The 19850-nt window shown below is 33.8% G+C and overlaps 1 protein-coding gene across 1 annotated transcript; it reads right to left on the bottom strand.

The window, feature by feature from the left end:
* Positions 1-11305: 11305 nt before the first annotated feature.
* Positions 11306-12027, bottom strand: LOC105767010 (uncharacterized). The gene is made up of 2 exons (XM_012586543.1): positions 11695-12027; positions 11306-11617 (listed from the first exon to the last, which is right to left on the bottom strand). The coding sequence occupies exons 1-2, from the start codon at positions 12025-12027 to the stop codon at positions 11306-11308; spliced, it is 645 nt and encodes a 214-aa protein (XP_012441997.1).
* Positions 12028-19850: the final 7823 nt, after the last annotated feature.

Genomic DNA, 19850 nt, shown 5'->3' with positions numbered 1-19850 from the left:
TCTGGTTTAAGGAATTTGGGTTGAAGCCCAAATTGATTTTAGGTTTACTTCTAAGCCTAAATTGAGTCCACCTTTGTCGTTGTTAGAAACAAAATCATTATTTCAACCAATTGCATTCCAGCAAAAATAACAGTTTGCATAAATGGAATTTGAAATGAGTTTGGAACAAAAAATAGATTGAATTAGAGACTAAACATAAAATTTGTTAGTCTAATTTGGTTTTACTGACCCTGCAAAAAAACTAAGAGAGATTAGAGACTCTATTAGAAACCTTAAAAAATAGAATATAAAAGATCACCGAAAAAGGGAAAGTAGCCATTGTTTCTTTTTCTTCTTCACTATTTTTATTTTAAGTTTGCATGCACATACCATAAATGGAAAGGGGGCTTCAATGAACGTGGTTTCATTGAACTTTTAATCGTAAACCATATGGATTCCTCAAAATCTAGATCTACTTAGAAATAAACAAAATAACAAAAAAAGAACAATTTCTTCGTTCTTGTTTCTTTCTTATTTCGTTTCTTTTTTGCTTTTCTTTTTCCTTTCTTTGTTTTTTCTTGAAAGGAATATGAGGGCTCCGATGAAGTGGCATCCTTAGGTTGTAAAACCCTAACCACGAGGTTCTCCATCACTATATCTAAAAGAAAATATCTAAAAATTTCAGATCTATGACACGTAATATCTAGATAGAATTCTCGCAATGAGGAGGAAGAAATATAGAGAAATTGAGTTGAAAAGAGAAGAGAGAAAAGAGAAAGAAAATCAGTCTGTATTCATACTTAACTTCCTTTTTCCCATTGCGACTAATAAAAAGAAAGGAAAATAACAAATTAAAACGATCTAGGCCAGCTACAATACCTATCCCTGAAACTCATCATTTCATTAACGGTACTAAACGCGTTGTTTTGAGAGTCTGTATACATCCCAGACCTTTCGACGTACCATTTCATTAAAACATTAAATAAAATGTTGCATTTTACAATAAAAAGGAATAGAACAAAACAACAGAATTAACTACATTCAAACTAGTCAACTGTTATTTCATCTTCAGTCCATAAGAATTACTCCCTTTTTTAAAATGATCATTGTCCTCAAGGATCAAATGTAGGAAATTGTTGTTGGAGTTGCTGCAAGTCTTCCCAGGTGGAGTTCTCTGGAAAGGTGTTTTCCCACTCGAGCAAAACCTCTGTAGCAGCCTGGTTCCCCTTGCGTACCATTATCTTTCCAACACCCTAACTGGTACCTTGGCTAAAGTCCCATCAGTTCCCACCAAAGGCGGCAGATCAGTTTGACTAGGAACCTTACCAATATGCCTCTTAAGCTGAGATACGTCGAAGGTGGGATGGATTCAAGAGCCTTTAGGTAGCTTCAGCCTATAAGCTATTTTCCTGATCTTGGCTTCCACTGCTTATAACCCAAAATACTTAGAAGACAACTTTTGATTCTTGAATTTCCTCATAGAATGCTTCTTGTAGGGTTGGAGTTTCAGGTACACATGATCACCTACCTAGAACTCCCTTTCAGATCTCTTACGATTGACCACTTGCTTCGTCTGGTCTTGAGCCCTTTTCATGTGGAATTTGAGAAGCTGCCTTTCTGCTTTATGGTGTTACAGGCTTCAATCTACAGTAGCTACCTTAGAAGAACCTGCTAGATGGGCAGATGAATGGAAGGGTCTTGGCCATAAAGAGCTTCATATGGTGAGGTTTGAATGGTAGAATGATAAGTAGTGTTGCACCACCATTTCGCCAAAGGAAGCTAAAAAAACCCAATCACTCGGTCTTTCTCCAGTCATATAGCAAAGATACCCTTCCAAATAACGATTGAGCACCTATGTCTGCCCATCAATCTCAAAATGGTAGGCAGTGGAAAGATGAAGGCGAGTTCCTAATTTTTCGAATAGCTTCTGCCAAAAAATACTTATGAATACCTTATCTTGATAAGATACAATAGTCTCTGGTGTCCCATATAACTTGTACACATTGGCAAAGTACTCCTCGCTCACTATAATGGCAGTAAAGGGATGCGGCAATGCCATAAAATTACCATACTTTGTTAATCTATCCACCACTATTAAAATAGTGTCTTTCCCCTTTGATGCTGGTAGCCCCTCGATGAAATCTAGACTGATTGTTGACCAAGCTCGAGTTGGTATTAGGAGTGGTTGTAGGAGTCTAGGGTGTGCTGAGTGTTCCCCTTTACATTTCTAACAAATCAGACACTTCTTCATCCACCTTTTCACATCCTTAGAAAGTCCTTTCCAGTATAAAATACTAGTGAGCCTATGCTTTGTGGCATGAATGCCAGAGTTCCCCCTAACAACCTCTTAATGGAAGTAATCGAATGGGTCTCTTCTAAGGCTATCATTGCTTCCCACCACCACTTTGACTTTTGTCTTGAGCACCTGACTATCCCAAGTGTATTTTGGGTGCTGTTGTGGTTGTTGCGGCACCTTTTGACATACCTATTGCAGTTTGGAATCTACTAGGCAAGAACCTACTATTCGAGGCCATATTTCTAACCAATGAGTATGATCTGCCACAAATCATAGTGGCAAATTAAGTACTTTTTGACACTTAACGAGCTTTTTTTAGTCATTTTAATATATTTTATTGTATTTCCTCATTTCTTAATTTATATTCAAAATATTGCAAAATAAGCATTTTTATGCATTATTTCGAGTTAGTTGACCATTGGGCCAATATCGACCTTAAGGTGGTTTTAACACTTTAATTGAGTGTGCAAGATACTCATCTTGAGGCCCAAAAGCATTAGGAACAACAACTGAGTCGCAACACATGCTTTCGGTGTCGCAACACAATAGGATGAACACAATATTTTATATTCGAAGTTGTGTGTCGCAACACGCATAAGGCTGTGTCGTGACACAAGTGTAAAGATGGGTAGAAATTAAGCGAGGGTGTTTTCACCTGCAAAAATCATATTTTATGTGATTAAGGCTTGTATTTGACCTAATTAGGGCTGCTAAAATCTGTCTACAAATAGTTAAGTTGAGGCAAAACTTAGAGAGCTTTTTGCCAAGCTATTTTAGAGTTTTAGTTAGTAGTTTAGGTTTTTTTATTTATTTAGTTGTAGTTTATTTTCAAAAACAATTATTTTCTTGTTCTTCAACTTGGATTTGATTTGAATCCAACTCTTCATTATTAAGTATTTCAGTATTTTTCTTTCGTTTCTTGTTTGCAATCGATGATATCTTAATCATTGTTAAAGGATTTCATGATTCCGAGCGCATCAAGTTCATCAAATGAACAATTTATATCTCTTTCTCTTTTACGTTAATTTGTGTTATTGCATGATTAATCTAACTGTGGAAAAGATTATTGTTAAGGCGATGAGTGGCTAGATCCTTAGGGAGATTAACGAGTGGATGTGGGAGTGATTAACGAAGGAATTAGGGTTTTCCAATAAAGTTAGTTGGTATAAATTTATGTGTGTTTAAACCCTAGGACTGACGATCCTAGAAAGTAATCTAGGATAAATGAGGTCGAGAGATAAGTTTATCGAGTAAATTGTGAATTTATCCTAGTCAGGAAAGTGAGGTCGAAAGATAAGCGTGTACTGGTCGATTAGTTAAATAGTAGAAGCCGGGAGGTAATATTGATTATTAACAACTAATTTCCTCATAAAACCCAAATTCTGGAGTTAATTGCAACAACTGAAGTGAGTTAATCTTCTACTTGTTAATTGAGAGATTTTCGGTTGTTAACTTTGTTTTTAGTAGTTAGTTTTTATTTTATAATCTTAATCCTTAATTTTAATTATTGTAATATGACTTTTTGTGATTACTGTTTAGACATGCTAGTGTAGATAATATATTTAGATTTAATTCGACCTCTCTTGGGTACGATCCTCGAAATACTTACTGGTATTTTGTTGTAACACTAAACTATATTACAATTTGACATCTTCGCTTGCAGAGAACACACTTATTTTATGTATTTTTATTTGCACGATTTTTATTCTAAACGTTCACATATTTGGAGGTGGTCAAGTTGTTAGCGCCATTGCCGAGCATGTTTCAATATTAAACCTAATTTTAATTTCTGCAATTAGTAGGATAAATAGGAAAATTAAAAATTATAGATATGATTTTTATTTTATTTTATCTTTTCCATTTTTTAGTTACTAATTTTTGTCTTTTCTGTCTCTGATTTCAGTTTATGACTCGAAGTGTAAGCATTCTAATCGGGCCATATCTTGACCCGGAACGAATTCTGAGACGCAATCGTCACTTGATGCAAAACGATCACCCATGGTAGTTGATTTGCCTTAGGATAATCCACTGTTTGATGATCCACTTGAACCATAAGCATAAATTCGTGGAGAGCTACTGATGGCTCAAAGGACGTTGCATTAGTACACACTACCAACACTAGATAGCGTGCAAGGTAGTATTGAACGACTGATAATCAATGCCAATAATTTTGAGATCAAGACAACAATGATCCAAAATACCTTGAAATTCTGAGGAAATTTGATGGAGGATCCAAATAAACACCTAAAGCAGTTCCTCCAGTTGTGTGACACTTTCAAATATAACAGGGTAACTGATGATGCTGTTCGTCTTTTGTTATTTCCATTTTTCTTATGTGACCACGTGTAAACTCGAAATTATATAGGGTTTTTCTATATATTTTTATCGCTTAGTAATTTTAGACATGAATTTAGAATATGTGAAATTATGCATAATTACATGATTTTCATGCATATTTTATATTAATTTATGTTAATTTATTAATGTATGTATTTTTCACTATGTAAGAGGTCCATTGGAGACATGATTTAAATAAATAAAATATGGACATGTACAAGTTATCCATGAGGATGGCAAGACCATACAATTTAGGGCATGAAGTTGACTACTTGACCCAATAAAGAATGTGATGAAAGATGGACATGTCTATTAAGTTTTTGGACTGGAGAATCGTCCAACAAGGGGAACTAAAAGCCCATATTCAACACTTAAAGGTGGCTGCCCAAAATATGTGTTGGGATAATTAATTGAAGGTACTTATAGTTGGAAAATAATCAAAATTCAACCCAACAACTTCTCTATTGAAACCATGCACTCTATAGCTATTTTTAGCTTGAATTTGAAATTCAAATGGATAAGACTTGGTCATCCCTTGTTCCTCGAAGCATGGCCGACCACATGAGAGAGGGAAGGAAGGAAGCTTAAACCTATTTTTAGTAAACTCAAACACTTACCTTCAGTTATAAATACCTTGCCATCTTTCATTCATCCCTCAACATTCTTTTCTCACTCTCACTAGTTTTCATTTCAATTCTTTTTCCCTTTTTCCCTTGCATAGTTGTTCATCCCTCCTCCACTCTTTAGCCTCAAAAGCTTTGCCAAAGGGACTCCTTAGCCGACTACGCCTTAAACACTTAGCAAATGAAGCATCAATTAGAACGGAGGAGTGCCTCAGTCAGAATAGATCTGAAAGGTTGCTAAACTGAGTCAGTCAGAATAGATTCGGAAGGCTGCTGAATTGAATAGAGTTTACTCTTTTCTCATGTTATGTATTTTAATAATGTTTTTTTTATTTTATTGTTTTTGACATCAACTATGAAGTTTTAAATCCTATTTGCTAGGATGATCATGTTAATTCAATAAGATATATTTTATTCATGTTTTACATGTTTAGGTATCAGTTAATCATGTTTTCAATTAATATCATGATGCATTTCATTCATACATGATTGGCTGCACTTAGATTAGTTGAGCGATCCTAGCCAGACGACTAGGAGACACATAATTGAAAAGTGCAATACTCAATTTAGATCCTTAAACCCGACTTAGTTGAGCTTCGTAATATCTTTAGTTAGCTTTATTGCCTTGAATAGTTTTTAGGTTTATGCAATTAAACTGTTGTAAACGTAAATGTCCCTGTGACCTTACATAAATGCTAAGGAACCCTTAGTTAATATGATCAGTAAAATGCATATCTAATTTAGTAAAAGACTCTAAAAGGACTTAATTTGGTTTCCAAACTCATGAAAGATCGAGTTGCCGTGGAAGTATTTCCGAACATTGTTAAGCATGATAAAGTAAATTGAATTGATTAATATAATTATCCTAGCCCATTTAATGTTGATTTTTTTTGTTGCTAAAGCCATTCATTCATACATTTAGGTAAACTGCATCTAGATTAGAATTTCATGGGGATCAATCTTTGCATCTAGTTAATTTACTTAGTTTAATCATCACCATCCAAATTATTGAATTTTTAGATCAAATTGTAAAATTATAATTCTACAAATATTTGGTTAAGCTTATTGTAACAGCCCGATTCTGGGCCTAGTCGGAATAGTGGTTTCGGGACCACAAATCGACGAGGGAAAATATGGTTATTATTATATTTTTAATGTCTACAATTTCACGGAAAATTTTCGTAAAAATTTCGTTCGAAAATTTCGACGTTTGGGCACTCAATTTAGTCAAAAGGACTAAATTGTAAATAGTGCAAAAGTTGAGTTCTACATCTTAGAGGTGTCTAATTGTTATGAAATTTTAAATTGGAGGTCTTTATGTGGTAATTAGACCATTAGTTAGTTGATGGACAAAAATAGACATAAGAAATGTGTGAAATAGATTTTTTTTAAATGGGGCATTTTAGTCATTTGGTTATTAAATAGAATTAAATGGGAAAAAGATGGCAAAATATGCTCATCTTCTTCATGGTGAACGAAATCAGCAAGGGGAAGCCATATTTAGGGTTTTAAGCTTTCAAGCTCCATAGTAAGTGATTCTAAGCCCGCTTTTAATGTTCTTCGTATTTTGGAGTCCAGTAACTTGGTTTAGCTTATTCTACCATTAATTAGTGTTAGGGTTCATATTTGGAAAAATATCCATAGGTGAAATGTGTTTATTTTGCTGTTTTATGGTGGAATATGAAGCTAGAGATTTTGTTAAACAACTTTTGCTAAGCAATTTTAAGCAAAAGCAGGTAAATAGACATAATCGGTAAAAATAATTAATATTCAAAAGTATGTGTTGGAGTGGGAATTTGATGTTGCCATAGAAGGAAAAATGTTCAGCATGTTATAAAACTTAAGAATAAGTGATGAAGTTTAATTTCCGAGCTTAGGGACAAAAGTGTAATTATGCAAAAGTTTGGGGCAAAATTGTAATTTTCAAAAAGTTGGGTGGTGGATTATTTTAATAAATGTGAATATTAAACGAGTTAAATTTGCTATTATAGATCAAGAAAGACGTGAAGAGTATATCAAACGGGAAAAGGAAAGATAGTGGAGTAAAGTGCAAAATTACGATATTTTGCACCGAGGTAAGTAAACACGTGACTTAATGTAATATTTTGATATTATTTGATATATGTTGAGATTTATTTGGAATTAAAATAAATGTTTGGCAATATCCTAAAAATGTTGTTAAATCGGAAAGGTGATAAAGGGTTGTAATATATGGGTTATGGGTTGAACACTCGGAATAAGCCGTAGTATGTTGTATATAAAAGGGGTTCTTGTGTCTGATTCCCGATTTATGGGTGGTGCTATGTGCGTGATCCACCATATCTTTGAAATGTGAAAGGGGTTGCTATGTGCTGATTCCCAGGGGTTGCTAAGTCTTGATTCCCGATTCATTGGTGGTGCTAAGTGCGATATCCACCATATCTTTGAAATAAACAGGGGTTGCTATGTCTTTGATTCCCAGGGGTTGCTAAGTCTGATTCCCGATTCAGTGGTGGTGCTAAGTCGGGATCCACCAATAACGGCTAACATTCCAGTGTTCAACGAAAAAGTGTGGAAGATGAATATTGCCATATGGTGGAAAATTTTATGGGGTAAATATTGAGTTGAATACTAAATCGACCCATGTATGAGATGGGAGAAAATATCAAAACGCATAAAAGGAACGATTTAATTATAAACTGTGTTGAACAACAGCAATTGGGTAACTTTGAAAAATCACCATAAATGGTGGAAAATGAATGGGAAGCTGAATAATATATGAAATTGAAGTTGAATGTATCTATTCTCATATGAAAGAAATAGAATAAGCAAAGGAGTTGTATTTTGGAGATATCTGAATTTTACTGAAACAGGGCTGGATTGACTTCGAGATCCCCTGTTCTAACTTTGGAAAATTACCAAAAATTGTAAAAAAATAATTATGGCATGAAATTTATATCCCTGGAATCCTTATTGAGTCTATTTTTATTAGAAACAAGTGAAACCGTTTTTCAAATTTTGTACAGAGAGTTAAGTAAATTTTAGTGAGGAAGGGTCAGAACCGTTGGGCAGTGAAACAGGGGAAGGTTTAATGAATAAACTGTACTAATTGGCTGGGTTAAAAATTCTGAAATTTTTATGGTGAAATGTTATATGAGTCTAGTTTCAGGGAAAATTTACGGAACTCAATTTGGAGCCCTGTAGCTCCAGATAAAAATAAATTAGCGACTATGACGCAGAAAAACAGCTTGCTGGAAATTGCCTAAACAATAAAGTTATTCATGAATAAGTTTATATTTTGGTGTAGTTATGGGAGTAATTACTTATTTATCATGTGTTTACTTACTAAGCTATATGCTTACTCGATTTTATTTTTCTCTTGGTTATAGTGACTTCCAACAACTCGGAAATTGGGCGAAGTCGGACAATCATCTACACTATCCTTCACATTTGGGGTATTTTACTACTAGTGTTCAAATTTTATGGCATGTATAGACACTTTATGTAATGTGGGATCATCATGTAAATATATGTTATGGTTCCCTTTTAAATGTAGTGTTTATTAATAGTTAAACTATATGTGTGTTTATACAAATGAAATTGGTTGGTATATTGGAATGTGTTCTAAATTTGCAGGAGGTTTAAGCAAAAATAAGTAGGAATGCTGTCGAAATTTTTTAAAAATTTAGTAATACCTCATACTCTGTTCCGGTAAGGAATACGGGTAAGGGGTGTTACACTTATACAGTCCCTGTGGAGACAATAACTCATTTTACATATTACTTGAACGGTTGTGTACACTTACACAAACCCTATTACACCACGTTGCTGACTGGTTGGATGCACTAGATATAGGTTCTGGTAAGTGATGGCAAACAAAAAAGGGATGTCCGATGGTGCTCACGTCGGTGTGCTTCGGACTTGGTTGGCTGCACAACGGTGATGCAAAAATAAGGGCGACATCAAAGGGCTGCTGTTGTGGATCATGTGGTGTCAAGACACCAAGGGTTGCTATCGAAATTGCAAGGGTTACAAAGTCCTTGAAAGTTTATCACTTTAACAGTTTAATCCTTAAAAGTTAAAATCATAAAAAAATACTTTCAAAATAGTCTTAACTAACAACCAAACTCAATAATCTTCCATCAAACTTTAAAAACAACCCAAACACATCAATGGAATAATCTAAAATGTTTGAAAATTTTACAAATTAGTCCTCGGGTTAGTTAAATTAAGCTAATACGAGCTCAGAAACATAAAAATTACTATAAATGAGTATCAGATACCAACCGAATATAAGAACCCTAACCAGTTGAAGCTCTGCTCTCCTTAAACAATAGTTTTCGATTTAGGAAGTGTGAATGGAAGAAGATGACTAGAAATTTCTACCTTATTTTGTTTTTAATTTCATTTATAACCTAATTACTATTGTACCCTTATTATTTCCATTATATTATCAACAAGTATATGCCATTTACCGTCCACTATGAAGAATAATGGTTTAATTACCATCCTAGACCTTTAGTTCACCACTTTATAACTATTTGACCACTTTAATTTATAGCAATAAACTTTATCAGTTTTTACGATTTAGTCATTTTTACTTAATTAACTATCTAAACGATAAAATTTATTAACCAAAATTTAATATGACACTAATGACCTCATAAATATTAAATAATTAATATTTATGGATTGACATTTGGAGTTGTGGTCCCAAAACCATTATTTTCTGACATCACTAAAAAATGGGCTATTAGAGAAGAAATCCGTTTCAATGACGATTAGTGCGCGAAAGCCGAATTTCCTTTAACAATCACGGATATAATCATGATTGTAATTGAAAACCAAAGAGAAATAAATAAAAACTACTTAACTAAAGTCTTGGATCGAAATCAAATCCAAGTTAAACAAAGAACAAAATTTGTTTAGGACTAAATTGAAATAAAATAAAAAATAAAAATAAAAACCTAAACCTAAACTAAGTGGCTCACTTCGCCAAGCCTCCTAAAGTGAGACTAAACACACCTAGTTATAGCAAAAAATTTCTGATCTAATTAGGTTAATTACAACCTTCAAAACTGATAATTATTTATTGTGCAGATTAAAACACCCTTGATTAAATTATGTTGATTCGTTGCGCGATGTCGCGAAACCACATGATTGGTGTCGCGACACTGTCGTCATCTTTTGTATTTTCAGCCCGAAATTAGAGTTTTGCTTGCTTGAGTAGTTCATTAGTTCATCCCTAGGCCCGTATTGGCCTATTAGGTCACCATATTTCTAAAAATTGCATAAAAGCTCGTTAAGTGCTAAAAGACTTTAATTTGCCACAACGAATTGTGGTAGATCTCATGTAGCGACATTTGTTTCGGGATTCAAAGAAAGGCACGATGATGATTTGATAAGGTAGGGACGGTGGCAGTTGGACAGGTTGGGATGATAGCAGGCTGTTAAAAAATAAAAACAAATAAAAACAAAAAGCACAAAGAGGGAAAAATGTAATAGTAATATAAAAGTAAACCCCTAATTCTACTTAGGTTAAAAATTAACTTACCCTCCTATTAATTAGGAAATTCTTTTTATTAAATTTTTATTTAATTATTATTTATTTACGGGCTGCTCATAAGATTTTTTTTATTACAATTAATAGTCATCTATCACCAAAACTTCTTATGGATCGAACAAATTGAGCGAAGCATTATTCAACTCTACTTTTTTGCTCCAAATATGTTTCAAACATTGCCAGTTTACCCTAAACTTACCTCCATATGGGAAGACTTGATTGATAGTGGAAGGTCTTGGCCATTGAAGTTTAAATTTACTTGGATCAAATACCTGAGATTGGGTTAATCTCCACTAAGCCTCGATAATTGAAATTAATTTGGTAGTGGTAAATGATCCTAACAACCGAGACTTGAGTTTGACTAGATCAAATACTCGAGATTGGGTCAATCTCCTTTGCCCTTCAATGGTCTCCTTTTCATCTAGAAATATCTTGTGTGTAAAAAAAGGACTATTATATATGCAATATTCCACGCGATGCCTTTCTTGTGCCTTTTCAAAATTCCCAGGTAACTCTATTTCCTAGACTTCAATCAAAACTAGAAATGCTAACTCCAATGGGAATTAGTTTCCAATAAGGCCAGACTTTCATCCTCTTGTTGTCACATAGCGGGTCAGATGCTAAGATACGCTGCAATGGACCGTTTACTGAATTGAGGTCCCATTCTGCAGAGACCAATGACTTTATCTCAGACATAGCAAGATATTCCTCACTTGTATTAGGAAACCTCATGGATTTGAATACATTAAAGGTTACCTGATCATCTTGTACTCGTATGGTGAGTTCCCCTTTCTGGACATCTATCAATGTTCTCCCGTTGCCAAGAAAGGCCTTCCCAAGCTAATAGGGACGCCTTTATCTAATTCAAAATCCCAAATAAGAAAATCAACAATAAAAATAAATTTTTCAACACGTACTAGAACATATTCAATTTTCCCTTCAGGATATGCTATCGATCTATCTGCCAGTTGTAGTGTAACCGTTGTTGGTCTAACCTCACCAATACCCAATTGCTTAAACATAGACATGGACGTCAAGTTTATACTCTCTCCCAAATCGCATAAAGGCAATCCACAATAAGAGCCTCCAATGTAACATGGGATGGTAAAACTCCCCGTATCCTTCATTTTTGGCAACAATTTGTATTGCAAGAATGCGATACATTCTTTTGTCAAAGCGGTTGTCTCAAATTCCCCCAACCTCCTCTTCTTGGAGAGGATGTCCTTTATGAATTTGGCATAATTTGACATTTTCTCCAGAGCTTCCACAAAAGGTATGTTGATATGTATCTATTTTAGCACATCTAAAGAATTTCTTAAACTTTACCTCTTGATTTTTCTTCTACAATCTTTGCGGATAAGGAAGTGGTGGACTTTTAACCTTAACTAGCAACTTTTCTGAGGTGTCTTTGCTATGGGTGCTAAACCTTTAGGACTATTCTTCTTTGCTTGTATTTTAGTAGGGGTCACAGGGACAAGTTTCTACACTATGGGAATTGCAACATCTGATTGAACTTCCTCTTGATTTTAAGCACTAATAGTTCCATCTTCAACTTCAACAACCTTGGGTTCCAATGCCTTTCCACTCCTCAAGATCAGAGCTTTACACTATTGTTTTCCTATATTCATCGGATTTTCAGTGTCACTTGGCAAAACACCTTAGGGTCGACTTTTGAGCTCGTTGGCTAGTTGTCCCATTTGGTTCTCCAAAATCTTCAATGTCACTGCTTGGCTTTGGATTAGGGCATCATTCTTTGCGATGTATGCCTTAAGCAAATTCTAAAGGCTTTGCAAAGGTTTAGTGGGTGGAGGTTTCTAAATTTGTTGAGGAAACCTTGACAATTGGTTTGGTCAGGATTGTATATAGGTGTTGCTAGGACCGACCCCTTGATTGCTCTATGAGAAATTCAGATGATTTCACCATGAAAGACTGTAGTAATTTGATTGCGATTCTGAACCACTTATATTTTGATTTTGGTTAGCTATGTAGTAGATGAATTCTGGGTTTGGTGGGCAATTTTCAAACATATGACCATCTCCACAGTATACGCAGGAGATACTCTCAAACTAACTTGATTGCTGACTTGACATGTTAACAGTAAAACCATTTGCAGTAATATTCTTAAGAATGGAAGTCATAGAAGATACCTAGGCTACTAAAGACATAAGTGCATCAACTTCATGAACTCCGACCACTCTTTTTCCTGTGGCTACTCGATTAGTCGAACAGTAATAATTACTGCTAGAAATCTTTTCAAGAGTCTCATATGCTTCATTGTACGATTTCAAAAGAATAGCTCTTTTGGCTGAAGCTTCTACCACCATTCTTGTATGTGCATAAGTTCTTTTGAACTTATAAAATTGTTGCTTGAATGCAGGATTGGGTGAGGGTATGGGCCTCAAAGGGAGGGATCGAGCCAAAGTCTGCTAGGATAAGTGGCGCACCGTAATTGTTCACATATATAATGGGGTGCCTATCGAGGGCTTGCCTCCAGGTTTAAGTTAATTTGGTCCATTTTCGGATGTAGAACCAAATATTTTAATTAAATGGTGGAGTTAGGATTGAAAGAATTACCCACCAGTTGTGCATGAGTTTTTGTATTATTTAGGTTATCAAAATTATGAGTTATTAAAGTATGAAATTAAATCTGAAATAGAAGTACCATTTTAGTTGGTTGGGTTAGAGTAACACCCTGGTACCCGAATTTGGTGATTAGGTCGGGTATAGGGTGTTACAAGAATAGATTATTGTGCTTTATTTATATTTTGCATGATTCTAATAATAAACTACTTTATTTCTTAAGGGATTCTGTATTCGAACTTGGATGTTTATTCAATAGTGCTTAGTATATTAGGGAGTGATGCCCCTGATAGAATATCGAGACAAGTGATACTGGAAGGGTATCCTATTGTGTATAACTTATGCCGAACGATGAGTTTGGAAGGGTGACTTAAGTGGTAATCCTTAGTGAAGATGAACCAGGAGGGTAGTCCTAGGTAAAGGTGATAAATAATTTGATTTAGGATAATTAATTATTTAATTAGATAATTAGAGATTTAATCGATAATAGGCTAGAGGTTCACATTGTTGACACTAGGAATAGAGAGTCTATTAGGTTACTTTATGTTTTTTAATTTAATTAGTTTAATTAAAATATTAATTTGGATTCACACTGCTAATTCATGACTCGATGAGACTAGTAATTATTATTTTTAGTTAATTTAATATTAATTTCTCCAATATGCAATCTCTCGGGTACGATCCTCTAAATACTTGCCAGTGTTTCGTTGTAAACTTTACTATATTACAATTTGACCCGTATGCTTGCGGACACCGCCGATTTAGTTTTATATATTTTTGGTGTTATATTTTACTATAAACGATAACTCGTTTATAGGTGGTCAGTTACCAATTTAAGCTAAACCTTTATTGCCACAATGAAAGCCTGACTAATGCAATATATACATGTAAGGTTACTGTCCAGGTTAAACCTTTAAAACAACTTCAGATACCAGTTAAGGCTAAATCTGTGCCAAATGTATTTTCGAGTTCGCAAAAAATGCTGGATCTCTAAATCATCATGAAATAACATGTAACCATGTGTATGAGTCTGTTACTAAGTTCATCAGGACACTTTCATTTTTGTAATTTCACTCACATTCCTTCATAACATAATTCAATATTTCTCCTCTATGTATTTAATAGCCCAAATCTAACTTACCAAATTTTCAATTATACAATTTAAGAACATATTGTATGAACTTACCTGGCAGAATGATAGCTTGCCACAATAGAGTCTAATAAACAACTTTTCCTTTCCCACGACATTTTCTTGATGGGTTTAAATCCTGATGTATTACATAATTTAATTCAATTTTTATCAACCAACATCATTAATTAGATTATAAAACATATAAGTTAGTTGAATTCTATCACCCAAGATTCCCTTAAGCCGAACGCGTTATACAATTGAACTCTTTTATAACAAAGTTTATAGAAATCTCAAACTAGTTTTGAAATGTCTATACTTAAGCCTATATATTCAGAACTAACAAATATTCATTTTATCAAGTTATCCTTTTTCATAGATTCACTTCTAATCTAATCATTTAACACTACAATTTCAAGTATTGAAAATGGTAATCTCATGAAATGAACACCACGTTAGCTAGATTTACCATGCAAGAGCACAAAGCTTGACTGACTTTCTTAGATCAACGGAGAAGAAAAATGGCGATGGAGAGGATGAAGGAAAAAAAACAAACTGCCTCTTTCCATCCACTATGATACGATATATACACATGTCTAATCTAATTATTAGTTAATATTAACATCATTATAAGTAATGCCAACACCTGTCTGACCACTATATATAAAAATAACTAAATTATCGTTTTAGTCCTTAATCGATCAACTTATTATCATTAGCAAAAGAAATCTATAATGGTAACTTCTACCACCTTTACGATTTCATCCCTGTACAACGATCAACATTCTAATCAATCAGATTACGAATCCAGGTTTTCATATAACAATATAATAGGCTAATAATTATTAAATTTTAAAACTTACGGACTCAATCATTGTTAAATGGGGTTCTAAAACCACTATTTTCAATATCACTAAAAACAGGTTGTTACAACTCTCAACCTTTAGAAAATTTCATCCTCAAAATTTCTTACTTGAAAATAGGTTTGGGTACTAAGATTTTATTGAATCTTCTGTTTCCTACATAGCTTCCTCGATACCGTGTCTAGCCACAAAACATTCACTTACGTTACTCTTTTGTTTCGAAGTTCTTTTACTTCTAGTGCTAATATCTTTATCGGCTCTTTTGAATATGATAAATAAGGTTGCAACTCAATCTCACCAGGAGTAATTATATGAGAAGGATCTGACCTATACCGATGTAGCCTTGAAACATAGAACACATTATGATTTTTCTCAAGCTCTGAAGTTAAATCTAATTTATATGCCACTTGTCTGATTCGGTTAAGGATCTCATACGGTCCTATAAATCTCAGACTAATCTTTTCTTTTCTAACAAACCACATAGCTTTTTCCAAGGTGAGACCTTCAAAAATACCTTGTCACCAATCTAGAACTTGTTATCTTTCCTTTTTTCTTATGGCTTTTTTTTTGATCGAAAACAACTTTCAAATAGTCCCTGACAATGTAACACCCTATACTCGGCCTGGTTGCCAAGCCCGAATATCAGGATGCCACACCACCGTCTCATGTCATACTTATAGCAAATTGTCACATTTTTAAGAAATCACACTCTTTATCAGTCATCTTATAAATATTTAGTCAAACATATATCAATCATCATTAGAACACGCCAAACGTGCTTTAAATAAACTCATAGTAATAATTGAACATGCATAAGGATCACTTAGCAAAATTTCTAAGACAATCACGTAGGTATCGATACTGTAACAGAGGTATCGATAATTATCTCAAGTGGTATCAATATCGCTTGGAAAATCGATACAAAAACTGCTTATTGTTTCTCGCTCTAAAAAACCCAAACCTTAAAAATAATCGGTACCTTTGCCAAAGTCTCGATATTTCTACCTCGAGTATCAATACTCGTGATAGGGTATCGATACCAAATTACAAGTCTTACTTCTTACACATTTCAAATCACAGAGGTATCGTTTTTACAACATGAATATCGATACCTCTGCTTTAGACTAGAAAAATACAACATACAAAAGTCATTCCAACAGGTACCAGTTCATCAAGCTATCATATCATCATCAAATAAACGTCAAAACGATTGTAATACAAGTCTCAAACATCGGAAGTAAGTCCAAGCAATAATTAACGTAATACGAAACGAATATCATAAACTTATGAACAAATAATCTATGGAGGCATCCAAAACATAATGGAAAATATTAGTAAAATTTACCACATTGCATTATCGTCAAAACGTAAACAAATAACGATAACACCTACGGAACCACAGAAATGGACTTGCTTGGATCACCCCTTGGAACCACACCGCTCACACCGACACACTACTAATCTGCAATGGTTGAAAAAGGGAGTGGGTGAGCATAACAAGCTTAGTGAATGCCTAGAATAACTACCATGCTAACAATTCATCAAGCATTAACGAAACAACCATATAGCACAACTTCAACAGTTCAAACTCTAGTGTCATATTATATTCACTCATGCATTATTTATTAGTTCATTTAAATGGTAATCACATTCACTTTTAAGCATATATCACATTACACATATAATCACATAACATTTAAGCATATATCACAATACTCATTTAATCACATAACATTCAAGCATATATCACAATACTCAGAAACATGTTTATAGATAAATTGCATAATGATTACATGTCATATAAACACATATCACAATACACACATATTCATAATTTAAGATAATTTGACACTTAAGCTATGAAACATAAAAGTGAGCTCTATTATCACTCATCGGATACACAGATCTCCAACACACCACATAGACTCATAGAGACAAACATGTCCCACAAGTGAAGCATAAAGCTAACACTCTCCTTATTTCCCCTCACATGTCCCGTTGAATAGAGCTTAGCTTACATTCCCTTATCCCTCCAACATGTCTCAGGGTCTCAACGCCCAAAATCACTATAGATATAGGTGAGTACTGACAGTCCTATAGCATGCCAACTATATCTAACGATTTCAAGATCACAAGGTCAAAATATCTGAAATCAAACACATATAACTTACTGATTATCTATGCACTATCATTGCATACTTGCATTTTTAGCAAAACACTAGCACTAACATTTAACATATACATAACATGTACACATTTAAACTTTCACAATGGTTAACATAACCACATATCACATGTTATATCATCTAATCTCAATTCACATATTCACGTAGTTCACAAGATAACGTAGGTATGAGAAAGCTTACACTCGGAATTTAGAGTAGTGGTTTAGGCTACTACTAAATTCCCTAATAACGCATTGAATCATGTCCACAAGAAATTATTCCAAACACTCACCAATTACGCTTTCGTTGAAAAGTCGAAAGCTCAAACTAGCGTTTCCTTGCCTTTATCTCTACTCGTAGAAGGTCCTATCGAATCCAAAACTTCAACACAACACTTCACACAACAATGCATTCAATAATCAGCTAAGAACTTACCACAAGCAATAAAAAACATAAGCTAAACTAAGTTCTCACGTAATTGAAACCTTAAACATAGCCAACTTAAAACTCAAATATCTCGGTCTATACTCAATATTTTCGCCTAAAACCAATTCCGTTCATCTTATAATTCACCCATGACTAATTTCCAATATTTAAACTATAATATAATACTCAATTCATAGTATCAACTTTTTCGACATGTTTTATGGCTATTTTCTAAAAATTCATTAAAACTCAAGAATTATTTAATGAAACGTAAAACTAAGTTAAGAGACCTTTTAACTGCATCAAAACTAATTAAAAAACACTTTGAAACCACGTTTTTACCCAAAATCTTGAAATCCACCATTAACGAGCCAATTTTTGGCTTTTATTCAAAACATGCATTTTAATGGATTTTATTCAAAAAATCCAAACATGAACAAGATGATGAAGTCTATGGAACTTTGAGTGTTTTCTTGAAGATTTATAAAGGTAATTGACTTGGGAAATGATAGAAATCAAAAGATTGAAGCTTTAACAAAGAAAATTAGATGAGGGATTTGGGAGAGCAAAGGGACGACAACATACACAATGAAAAAGAAAATAACGTGAAAATAAACTAGGAATGGGGGTTTATTAGGTTCAATTTTAAAATTTGGTCTGATTGCCTCTTAAAATATCACAATTTTGATTGTATTACAAATTAGTCATTTTTCTAAAATTAAAGGTTTCTAAAATACTTTTTTCATAAATTGATTTAATTTTCTAAAAACCATAGTAAAAAACATTACCGATGAACCATGTCACAAAATTCTGAACACTCTAAGTCTAAAATTCCTAAAATACACCTAAAACTCTTAGGCCTCATTTTAGGGTGTTACAGATAACTCTAACTTTTTCTCTTGTCTCACAAACTAAATTAGTTCATATAAACTTCTTTTCACTTAACTCGAACCAATTTAATGGGTTTATGCATTTTCTTCCATACAAAGCTTCATTTGGTTCCATTTTGATACTCTACTGATAGTCGTTGTTTGTGAATTCTACTAGCAGTAAGTATTTCTCCCAGTTGCCCTCAAATTCCATAACATATCAGCAAAATATATCCTCAAGTATCTGTATCACCCTCTCAGATTGTTTATGTCTGTGGATGAAATGCTGCACTAAAATTTAGTTTCATAACCCAAAGCTTCATGTAACTTATCCTAAAATCTGGAAGTCAATCGTGAATCCTGATATGAAATAATGGACAATGGTACACCATGTAATCTAGCAATTTTAGCCATATACAATTCACCTGGCTTATCAAGTAAGAAGTCGGTTTGGACTGGAATGAAATGAGAGGACTTGGTTAATCTATCAAGAATTACCAATATCACATCTTTCCTTTTTGATGTCACGAGTAAGCCTAATACGATATTTATGGTAACACGTTCCCATTTGCATTTAGGAATCGTTCTGGTTGAAGCAAGCCAGATGGAACTTGGTGTTCAGATTTTACCTGCTGACATACTTGACCACGAACTTAGAGATTTCACGCTTCATTCTTTGCCACCAATACATTTGTTTCAGATCACAATACATTTTTGTACTATTTGGATGAATCGAATAAGTATTGCTATGAGCTTCCTGTAGAATATTTCTTTTAACTTTAGAGTCATTCAACACACATATTCAATTTCTATAATACAATCTGTCATCTCTACCAATGTTAAAATCTATGGTCTGACCATTCTGAATTTGTTCTTGTTTAGTCATCAAACTTGGATCATCCCTTTGTAACTCCTGAATTCTTTGAAGGAACAATTATTTAACCTTTAATTCAATGATAATAGAACCATCCCGTTTCAAACTCATCTGAGCATTCATTTCCCTTAATGCAAATAAAGACTTCTGACTCAAGGCATCGACTA

The sequence above is a fragment of the Gossypium raimondii genome, chromosome 5 (assembly GCF_025698545.1).
Source record: "Gossypium raimondii isolate GPD5lz chromosome 5, ASM2569854v1, whole genome shotgun sequence".
In the NCBI taxonomy this organism is placed as follows: domain Eukaryota; kingdom Viridiplantae; phylum Streptophyta; class Magnoliopsida; order Malvales; family Malvaceae; genus Gossypium; species Gossypium raimondii.
Note: the sequence above shows the minus strand (reverse complement) of the source record. Positions and strands in the feature narration are given on the sequence as shown.

What these genes read in the sequence shown, in the direction of transcription:
- LOC105767010 (XM_012586543.1), bottom strand. Translation starts at nt 12,027, where the DNA reads ATGTCAAATTATGCCAAATTCATAAAGGACATCCTCTCCAAGAAGAGG. An exon ending in GGAAAATTGAATATGTTCTA is followed by an intron (nt 11,618 to 11,694) that starts GTACGTGTTGAA and finishes CGTCCCTATTAG; the next exon opens with CTTGGGAAGGCCTTTCTTGG.